At 35.8% G+C, this 11,434-nt stretch overlaps 1 protein-coding gene across 1 annotated transcript in view; it reads right to left on the bottom strand.

The window, feature by feature from the left end:
• Positions 1–261: 261 nt before the first annotated feature.
• CIP2A (cellular inhibitor of PP2A) overlaps positions 262–11,434 on the bottom strand; it is an 81,146-nt gene continuing 69,973 nt past the window's right edge. The window contains exons 14-21 of the mRNA XM_007946565.2: positions 10,855–11,050; positions 9,021–9,095; positions 8,816–8,926; positions 5,580–5,776; positions 3,579–3,692; positions 3,248–3,330; positions 2,429–2,568; positions 262–432 (exon numbers count right to left, since the gene is read on the bottom strand). Coding sequence (XP_007944756.1) covers positions 262–432; positions 2,429–2,568; positions 3,248–3,330; positions 3,579–3,692; positions 5,580–5,776; positions 8,816–8,926; positions 9,021–9,095; positions 10,855–11,050 — 1,087 coding nt within the window. The remainder of the gene's footprint in view (positions 433–2,428; positions 2,569–3,247; positions 3,331–3,578; positions 3,693–5,579; positions 5,777–8,815; positions 8,927–9,020; positions 9,096–10,854; positions 11,051–11,434) is intronic.

Genomic DNA, 11,434 nt, shown 5'->3' with positions numbered 1-11,434 from the left:
TTATAAACATGATGATTATATTCTAATGTAAGAATCAAAGAAAGCTTTAAGCAAAAAAGCCAGAAACAGAAAGTAAAATTGTAAAATATTTCTCTATTCAAAAAAAGCAATAAAAACTCATATCAGATCAAGATCTTTACTTAATTAGTCATTAGACAATAATTTCGAATGTTTTAGAGTAACAAATTACCTCCTTTATCCCACTATAGCTACACACATGAAAAATATCATTAGATTATAAACTGTAAAATGCCATAATAACTATATACTGAGATTCACAGTTTCTGGACTTATTTTTCCACCACTTAAGCTGTGGATCATTGCTATCATATGAGAGTGTTTGTTCAATTCCTCTTGTTGAAGTTTCACCAGAGATTCTTTTTCTTCCAAACGACCTGCTAATTGGGCCTTTTGAACTTCTAGAGAGGAAGCCTAAGGGAATGAGGGAAAAACAACTTAGCATCATGTCCTCTCTTCACAGATTATAAAATGTGTTTATTTTCATTTGTAAGAAAACCTTGTCAAAAGACACACTATAATATGGATTATATTTTAGTCAACTTTATTATATGAAAAGTTTAAGACAAGTAATCATAAAACTCCCCTTCCAAAATAGACAAATGTACCACTGCTGAGTCAATTCTGACTCACAGAACTCTGTAGAGCAGAGTAGAACTGCCCCATAGGGTTACCAAGGCTGTAAAACTTTGAGGAAGCAGACTGCCACATCTTTCTCCTGTGGAGAAGCTGGTGGGTTTGAACTGCCAATCTTTAGGTTAGCAGCCTAGCGTTTAACCACTGTGCCACCAGGGCTCCTTAATTATTAAATAATACATATTGGGAAGACATTTTCAACTTTTCTTCTACATCAATGCTAACAGCTGAAATGATGCTAAAAATACTATGTACTTCTTTTAAAATTACTGTGAAAATAACCATATTAAAGCAGAATCAGGAAATCTGTGAATGTGGTGTTAAATTGTATGTCTTTTCTTTCATTCATGCTCTGTAGTTCAGACAGCCTTTGAATCCTAATCTGTCCTCATCTTCCTCATATTAAATGGGCCAGAAAGCATTATTCATAGCTACTACAACCATTATAATGGAGAAAGAGCCCTGGACTTCGATTCAGAATACTTAAGTCCATTTTGTCTTTTACTGTGTAACCTTGGAAAAGTAACTTAACCTGAGACTCAGTTTCTTCATTTGTAAGTTGAAATATTTCTATACTGGTTACATTTGTGTGTCTACTTGGGTGGGCTTGGGTGAGTGGCTGGGCAGCTGAATATAGTTATTCCCCATGGTGAGATTGGTAATTAACTCCACGGGGGAATCAATCTATTGGAGCAGCTGAGTAGCTGCTTTGGGTATATGGTCTGCTTCCCATACATAAGCAGCAGCTTTGGGAATGGTCTCTAGTTTATGGCACCCTTGGACCCTGCATGTAGCTGTGTCGTTGTTCAGCCTGCCATGCTCTGCTGACCTTGGGACTTACAATGGACTCGAATTAAGGGCCTGCTGTGTGGTTCGGTAACATCAGGACTGTGCCATTTATTTGTCGACCTTGGGCTTGTTAGCCTCAGCAGCCAGTAGCTGCCTGAGTGAAGAGATGCCTCTAGCTTCAGTGGGCTGGGAGCAAGAGGCAGAGCTGAAGCCCAAGGTGGAGGGGCTTCTACATAGCCCCTAGATCCTGGCACTTTGAACTTGGACTTAAAGCCTCCAAACTATGAGAATAAACTCTTATTTGTTAAGGCCATACCATTTGTGGTATTTCTTCTGTTAGAGTGGTACTAGGTTATCAGAATATATACTAATTTAATATTTCTTAAAGTGAGGAAGATTAAAAAAGGTAATATTTAAGAGTCCTTAGCAAATTATAAAGCTCTAAACAAATTTGAGGAGCTCTGGTAGCATAGTGGCTAAGACACTTGCCTGCTAACCAGACGGCTGGCGGTTCAAACCCACCAGCCACTCCTTGGAAGGAAGGTTGGGCAATCCTACTTCTGTAGTGATACTGCCTCGGAAACCCAAGGAGGGGTCGCTATGAGTCGCGTTTGACTCGACGGCACATAACAACAACAAACAAATTTGAGCTATTATTATTACCATCCCAACAAGCAAATAGATGTAAGCTATATACTTTATATAGCTATCTGTATGTGACACCAAGAACTGTGGGGATCTTTCTCTATTCTGACCTGAAAGCAGTAAGTGTCTGCTGTAAAGCAGTACTGGCACACAGTACATACTTAATACAGTTTGGGCGATTTTAGGATGTATGGGTTTTTACATTGTGATAGATTTCATAATAAATATCTTCTAAACAAAAGTACTAAAGAAATAGAACATTAGTTTATCCAAATTCAATTTTTTCACAAAATAAACTTTTTCACTTTACTGGCAAAGGAGAACTTGAACACAGCCTTACCTTAATGCTCAACTCTTTTCTTATCTGTTCTGTTCTGCTTAATTCTTTTCTAAGGATGTCAATGGTTTCCTCCTTATCTTCTCTTTCTTTTTGTAAGGTTTTAATTTTTTCTTCTTGTACTGCAGCTTTTTGTTGCAAGTCTTAAAGAGCAAACAAACAGTTGGCTATATTTAAGAAGTCTTTTACTGACAAGACTTTGAAAGTTTAGTAGCTAGGAGAAAGACAGCTAGGAAGACCACAAAATATCTTGCTGGAAATATTAACTGTACAGTAAGTACTGAATAGGAAAATACCACCAATCTCTTCTACTATTCTAGTATTATATAGAAAATGCAAAATTTCCATGTCTTTCCCTTTTCCTCTGTTCTAAATATTATAGTAGAAAAGGACAACCCTCAGGGGTTAATGGTTAGCAGAGAAAGGAGAGAAAAAACTATGAAAAATTACATAGGTAAGTGTCTGTGTTCTAAAGCAAGTTAGTTAAAATAAAAAATGTTCTTGTGACTCATTTCATAGCTACTACCATTAAGAAACTAGTAACTAAAAGTTACCTAGCACTGCCACCTGCTGTTATGTTTCTTTTAGAAAATTTACTTTATAGAGGGAAATCATTTCCTATAACCCTCAGATTTCAATTTGACAACCCCAAATACGCTGCTTTGTGGAAATGTTGTGGCAAGATAAGGGAAGCTGTTTAGGATGTAGTTATGGTTTAAAAAAATGAGAGAAATTGAAAATACTGAAAAAGTAAACATCATTCATGTGTTTTGCAACACAAAATTAAGAAACAGACAATTTATCAAATAAGAAGTTACTCACTTGCTAGTTTGCATTCTCTGTCTACTAGCAGGTTCTGTACTTCTTTTCTTTGTTCTTCCTTCTCTATTAACTGGGCAATAGTTCTGGGGTAGTAAAAATAAAAATTTTTGGGAAAAATAATCAATGAATCATGATATTTCCCCAACAAGTATTTTAAGGAAAAAATTTATAGGAATGGCAATTATCTTTAAAATTTGTGAAATATTTTTTTATATTCTTTATATCTATAAGTTATAATTTAATTAATTTTGTCAATACAATGTTCTATATTGAAAGAGAATCATTTCGTTTTTGAAAAATCCAAAATAATTATTGGACTAGAGAATTTTACTTTTCATTTTGTTGCTTGAGTGATTCATTCAACTTTTTCACTGTCTCAATTTGTTTATTCAGAGATTCACATGTAATCTGTAAATCTTTATTTTTCTTTTCTGTAGTTTCATTCCTGAAAAGACAAAAAGATATATTAGTATCTTGAGGGAGAAAAACATCTTATAGAAGAAAGAAACTATAAAGCACTATTTACTATTTCTACTAACTAAATTGTATATGAGATAGATCAACTTGAGTTAAGACAGCAAAGATAGATTTTTTGGCTGACTGATGTGGTAGAAAACAACCGTGACACGGAAATGGGTGGAGTGTTAAACTCATCTTTAATTTATAGAGCTTTATTTTACAGATGATAATTGCATTATATAATATGCTATAAAATAGTAGACATCATTAAAGCACAGAAATGAAAACAACTTTGGTGAAAGAATGAGGTTTTTCTTTAAAAAAAAAAAAAGAAAGAAAAAAGTTAAAGATGTTATCCTTAGCCTCTTGGCATAATACATGTTTAATTAAAAATGTCAAAAAAATGAATAAATATTTCTAGTAATTAGAAAGTTTTAAGATTCTAAATTTCTTTTGTTCCTTTAAAGCTCTCCATCTTTACCTGCAAAGTAACACAAAAGAAACCCTTTCTAAGGTGGGACTTTGAAACCCAACTATCTTAATCATAAAATATCCCTTGTATTTCATAAGAACATAAAAAACTGGTGGTACTGTTCAAATTTGGCCAGAAGTGTTTATTTGTCCCACATAAGGTTTTCAGAAAATTTGAATTTGAATGCTTTTAGACAGTCTTCTACTACTACAAATGATCTTTCCTCAACTGGGTTCATTCATTGGTTACCCATGTGGCTCTTCCAGGATTGAGTTTTTCTTCTTAAATAAGTTTTGTTGTTGATGGTAATTGCTGTTGAGTCTATTCAAACTCATCACGAACCCACGTGTGTCAGAGTAGAACTGCTCCACAGAGATTTCAAAGCTGTTACCTTTCAAAAGCATCACCAGGTCTGCCTTCTGAGGTGCCTCTAGGTGGGTTCCAACTACCAATCTTTCAGTTAGTAGTTGGGTGTTTAACTGTTCATGCCATCCAGACATTCCCAAGTAGGTTCTAGAAATCACATAATTAGACTATTGCCTACATTCCTCTACAACCTGCCTTATCACTAATAGTACATTTTCTTTGTGCTGCCTCAAACCACCAGACTTTGGAAAAAATTATTACTAGGAAAAAGAGGGGAAAAATGTCCTGTTTAGAAATCACCTTGTCATCACAAATTTTCTGGATGCTATTCTTTTTCCACCCTTTATTTTTAATTGATGGGCAACTAAGTCCATAATTCTTATAAAGCTAAAAGTTTCTACTTTTCTATATTAATAGTGTGTAACAATGGAAAACTTTTTACAAATCATAATTAGTCTTAAACTATAAATTAATACAATGAAGAAGCTCCTCAGAGTGTTTATTTTTATAATTCAGTACATTCAACAAACATTTATATCTGTTTTGGGCTCTAAGGATTTTTTCAGTGAATAAAGTAGACAAGTATGCCCCAAATGACAGTTATCAATAAATAAAAGCAGAGTCAGTTGGAAAGAAAGAGAGCTGTATTCTGTTTCCAACTTCGATACTGAGTTTGAGGAATCAACACTTCATTTCACTATGACTTGTTTCTGACTTAAGAAACTCTGGTGGTGCAGTACCTAGGGCATATGACTACTAACCAGAAGGCTGATGGTTCAAACCCACCAGCCAGTCCACAGAAGGAAGGTGGGGAAATCCACTTTTGTAAAGATTTACTGACTCAGAAACCCAACAGGGTAACTATGAGTCAGAATCAACTCAATGGCTGTGAGAATTTCTCATTTACTACTTAATATTATGTGATCAGAATACACAAAATACTTAAAAAGAGATTTTGGGGCCAGAAAAAAATGAATGCTGTGGGCTCGTTCTAGGTTTTAACTTCACACAGAAATTTTTACTTTATTAATTTACCTCTGAAGAAGTTCCATGTAGGATTTTGTCAGTATTTCATGTTCTTCAGCCACAGACTCTAACTTCCTATTGTGTTGAAAGAGATGCTCAATATCACTCTGAGCTCTTTCTGATTCAACCTGCTGTGACTTTAGCAACACACTAAGCTCTTCATTTTTTCTCTCAACTTCTCTCAACATACTAGCAAGTGTCCAGGCCTTAAAATAAAACAAAAGAACAGACTTTTCTATTATTTATTTATATAATATGCTGAGCTTTTTCGATTTAAAAGTTTTACCAAATAACTAATAGGGTAATATCTATTGGGCTATGTAAAGTTGTATTAGTCCAATATATCTACTATGTAATTACATCTAACAGAGCTGGTGTTGTTACAGCTTTTTCTAATAACAACATCCTAATTATAAGCAGATTAATGGAAATGAATAACTATAACATGAAGGCAACTCTTGGCTTAAAATTTTTTACATATGGTACTCAATTTAAATATGAATAGGCCTTGGGTTTAGATGTTAAAACAAAACAACGTTTTCAGAGATTGGTTATTCCATTTCAGGTAAGAATATCTTATCTGTATCACACATATATAAGCAAATGCTACACATCAAGCCTGATAAGGGAACATAACCTATACTTAATATGAAGGAATTTATGACAGGAAACATACTGAAGCAGAAAAACAACTAGAATAAAAAGTGACCTCTTCCTCCCTAAAAAAATACTATTACTTGTAAACACGCTGGGTGAACAACTGAGCCATTCTCTGCTTTTATGATACAGAATATAATGTAGTAATACTCAGTTATTTAATGATATTTTAAAAAGAAGTCTTTCCAGTAATACTGATTAAAAGTAACATTGATAACATTCTTTAACAAAATGCAAGACATGTCTAACAGACCAGAATATAAAAATGTGGTTTATAAGGAGAGGGACATTTTACTGTCACTAATTTTCTTTCTTGGAATTAATGATAAATTCAAGATAGCAGTCAAGATAAATGCACCCACATTAAAATAAGAGTAATGTAATATTTATATTTTTGGGTATATCTTTATTCTGAAAGGATTTAAAAGGTATTTTGTTTGTCATTGATTTTAATGTTTCTCTAAAAAGCCAGAAAAAACTTTATTATGATTACAAATGATATAAATTGTCTAGATTCCACTTGTATCTGCTGGGAATTTTAAGATTACTGCAGTGAAGTTCTCACCCATAATGTATTCTATTACAAACAAACTTGCTGCCATCAAGCTGACTCCAACTCACAGCAACCTTAGGTATTAAGAGCAGAAGTGCTACATACAGTTTGCTTGGCTGTAATTTTCACAGAAACAGATTTCCATGCCTTTCTTCTGCAGCAATGAGTAGGTTCAAACTGACAACCTTTCAGTAAAAAGGTGAGTGCAAACTGCTTAAACCACCCAGCAACCTAGTGTACATACATATATATTACATGCCTCTATTATCTTGGCTTTTATGTACATAGCATAATGATAACTTCAAGAACACTCACCATGTACCAAGTACTATGCTGGACCTGGCAACACAGAAATTGTCCAGACAGTGTGGTTGGGGAGGGGGTACAGAGGGGAGAGAGAGAATATAATTTCAAATGGTGTAAGTCTGATAGGGAGGTAAGCAGAGTGCAGAGAATTAAAGGGAGAATCACCAAACCTATATGGGGAAAAAGAAACACCAGAAAAGGCTTCTGGGAAATAGAAACACTTGAACTGAAATCGGAAGGTTTCTGAGGCATTTAGGCAAAGAAAAAGAGTTTGAAAAAGGTGCTCCAGACACATGGACAAGTTCAAAGGCAGGTAAACATAAGAGTTTGCCAGGTTCCAGAATTGCAAATATCTTTATTGAATGCAGAGTGAAATGCAAGCTGATGCTTGAGAAATAGCTAGGATCTCTGAATGCCAAACTAAGCAATTTCAATTATACTTTGAGAGCAACGATGAGCACTATGAAGGATATTCAGCACAGGAGTGATCAGATCAGATTATTACCTCAGACAAAGCAGAGTGAGTGTGTGTGTCTGGGGAAAGGATAAACACAACAGAGAGTAGACTTTAGCAGTAGTTTAGAGGGTGGTTGAGAAAAGGGCCCTAGAGTGAAAATAGGAAGACCAATCAGGAAACTCTTTCGAGATTCATTTGAAAAAATGAAAGGGGTTTGACCTACAGTAAATAGTAGCATTAAGAGAAGACAAGAGATGAATAATAATTAGGAGGCAGAATCAACTAACATAGTGAAATGACTAATGTGTGATGTAAATTGCATACTTTCTATGTTTCTTAGCTGGAAAACTCTAAAAGCAGTAAAGTGAATATAAAGGAGGGTATACAATTTTTTAAAAAAGGGGTAAGTGATGAGTGCACTATTTATTATGCTGATCTTGAAGTGTTTCCTATATATTTAAATGCAGCCACACAGTATGCATTTAGTGTTCAGGAGAAAGATCTAGGTAAGATATAAAAAGTTGGGAGCGTCGACATTTTGTAACGGTTGAAACCATGAAGCACATAAGGGAAAAGGGCAAAGAACACAATCCAGGGAAACCCCAATAGCCAAACGTTGAGCAGAAGAAGAGAAGTTCATAACACATGGAAGAATATCCATGGCAGCTCTGGTGGCATAGTGCCTAAGGCATTTGACTGCTAACCAGAAGGCTGGCGGTTCAAACCCACCAGCCACCCCTTGGAAGGAAGATTGGGCAATCTACTCCCATAGTGATACCACCTCTGAAACCCAAGGAGGGGTCACTATGAGTAGGATCTGACTCAATGGCAGTGAGTTCAGTTTGTTTTTGTTTAGTGCTAGAAAGATCAGAAGTTTCTGACGTGACCAAAATTAAAGAGGAGAATGTCAAGATGGAGCAAGAAGCCATGTCAAATGCTGAGGGGAATTTATGTCAGTGAGAGTAACAAATAGATAACCAATGTTCTGCACATGTCTTAGGAGCCCTGGTAACACAGTAGTTAAAAGTACTCAGCTGCTAACGGAAAGGTCAGCAGTTCAGACCCACCAGCTACTTCCTAGGAGAAAGATGTGGCAGTTTGTTTCTGTAAGGATTATAGCCTTGGAAACCCTCTGGGGCAGTTTTACTCTGTCCTACAAGGTCGCTATGAGTAGGCACTGACTTGATCGCAGTGGGTTTGGCTTTCTGGGGACATGTTTTATTTCATGATTTGTTCTACTACTAATCAGGTATGTTCTTCTGTTGTGCACACCTCAGTCTCGGCTTGAGTTCTTTGACAGCGATATTGAGCAATCAGTCTATCGGCCTGGGCAAGGGCTAGAGCTTTTGCTTCTAAGAGATCTTGTAGCCTGCTTTCTTTGGACTGTAAGAAAACAAATCATTGATCATCATCATTTACAAAAAACATTTATTAAAGTTTAATTGCTATACATAATTAAAAATAAGTTAGTACTCACAGCTAAAGTGGATAATTTCATCTCATATACATCCATTATGTCAGAAATCCTCACATCATTAATCTGATCCTTTACCTAGGTTTTAATATAATAGAATTTAAAGCCAGAAAATGTTAACACTGGACAAAGTAACAAAATAAATGCCTATGATAAAACTAAGTAATGAAAATGTAATGAGTATCAAAGTAAAAACAAAATTAATTAGTGCCATAGCAGGTGGCTGCAAGCAGTTTACTAACTTGGATACTGCAGAACATTAAGGTAAGATTTGCATACCTGTGGAAATTTTAAAAATGTTTCTTAAGCTGTGGGATGTGGACAACTAGGTAAAGAATGGTTATATATGCTAAAATGTTAGAATTTTATGACCGAATACCCCCATTCTTCCCAAACTTTCCAGAATATTGTTTATTTTTTTTATGTTTTTGCTCTCTGTACCTCCCATGAACCTCTCTAATCCTTCCTCTTCCTCAATGCCATTGTGTTGATCACTCACATTTGATACGTTGCCCTTTTCTTCACCCAAATCAATACTTATCTCTATCTATCTAACAGCCTTCCCTCCCTTCCCCTACTACCCATGGTAACCAACAAAAAAATTTCCTACCATATATAAACCTTTCCTCGACTTTTTACAATAACAGACTAATACATTATTTATCTTTCTGTGATTGACTTATTTCACTCGACATAATGTCCTTCAAGTTCATCCACATTATGTGGTGTTTTGCAGATTCTACATTATTCTTTAGGGTTGCACAGTATTCCATTGTGTGTATGTACAATAGTTTGGTTATCCATTATTCTGTTGATGGGCACCTAGGATGTTTCCATCTTCTGGCTGTTGTAAATAGTGCTGTGATGAACATGGGTGTGCATATATCTGTTCTTGTCCTGGCTCTCACTTTTTTTTTTTAATGCATTTTATTGAAATATAATTCATGTACAGTGAAATACACAAAACTAAAGTGACATGGGTCAATGCATTTTTTTCTTTTGCAGTGTTCTCTCCCCTCTCTCCTCCCACCTCTGGCAACCAACAAAAAAGTTTCCTCCATATATAAACCTTTCCTTCACCCTCCACAACAACGAACTAATACTATATTTGTCCTTCTGTAATTGACTTATTTCACTCAGCATACTGTCCTCCAAGTTCATCCATATTATGCGGTGTTTTGCAGACTCTACATTATTCTTTAGTACTGCATAGCATTGCAGTATGTGTATGTACCATAGTTTGGTCATCCACTCTTCCACTGATGGGCACGTAGGTTGTTTCCATCTTTTTGCTATTGTAAATAGTGCTGTGATGATACATAAGCATGCATGTATATGTTCCTATCCTAGCTCTCACCTCTGCAGGATATATACCTAGTAATGAGATTGCTGGGTCAAATGGTATCTCCAATTCCAACTTTCTAAGGAATCACTGTATTGCTTTCCACAGTGGTTATGTCACTTCACAGTCACACAGAATATTGTTATTTTTACATTTTAAAATAAACCTAAAAAGGTAAGATTTCAATGATGGAATTTCCATGTAAAGTTGTTTAAATAAATGTTATATCAGAATGGGAGCTCTGGTGGCATAGTGCCTAAGGCACCTGACTGCTAACCAGAAGGCTGGTGGTTCAAACCCATCAGCCACTCCTCGGAAGGAAGGTTGGGCAATCTATTTCCGTTAGTGATAGTATATCGGAAACCCTAGGAGGGGTTGGTATGAGTTGGAGATGACTCAATGGCATTTAACAACAAAACAACAACATAATCAGAATTGCCAGTTAAGTGGTATGTACCAGCATAACGCTATTTATAATTGTCATTTATCACTCACCACCACGCCAGACTGAAGTTTCTCTATTAATTCCTCAATGTTCAATCCAGGAACACTATCTTTCAAAAGTGGAGGAGTTAAACACTTTACTGATGCTGGGAAATTGTGATGTAATGACTGCAAAGGCATTCTTCTGTGCGTATGTTCTGTTTCCTGCTGTCTGTAGGCATTGTTTGCTGCTATACTTTCTCCAAGTCTGAATGGCAGGATCAAAAGGAGAGAGGAACAATTACATAAAAATAAGGCAAAAGAAAATTCTTGTAGAATTCAGGAAACCTTTAGAATGGGTCTTTTGTTTTTGTTTTAAGAAATGTTCAAACAACAAAACTGAAAATCATTTGGAGAAAAAAAAAGGGGGTGGGGGAGAGACCAGGTATGCTGTCCGACAGAGCGACTGAAACTATGGCCCCTAGCTGCCCTTCAGGTCTGGAATGGAACCCACACCTGTGGCTTCCAGCCAAACAACAGACAGGCATATGAGTTGAACATTTACCTGAAGTAGATACACTCCTTGGAGAGAACAATCATGGGAGAAGGAAGGGCTGCTTATGCACAGGGAGACAGCTCAGGGGGCAGGAGT

This window comes from Orycteropus afer, unplaced genomic scaffold (genome assembly GCF_000298275.1).
Source record: "Orycteropus afer afer isolate SDZICR_OR568_19922 unplaced genomic scaffold, OryAfe1.0 scaffold00166, whole genome shotgun sequence".
Lineage (NCBI taxonomy): Eukaryota > Metazoa > Chordata > Mammalia > Tubulidentata > Orycteropodidae > Orycteropus > Orycteropus afer.
Note: the sequence above shows the minus strand (reverse complement) of the source record. Positions and strands in the feature narration are given on the sequence as shown.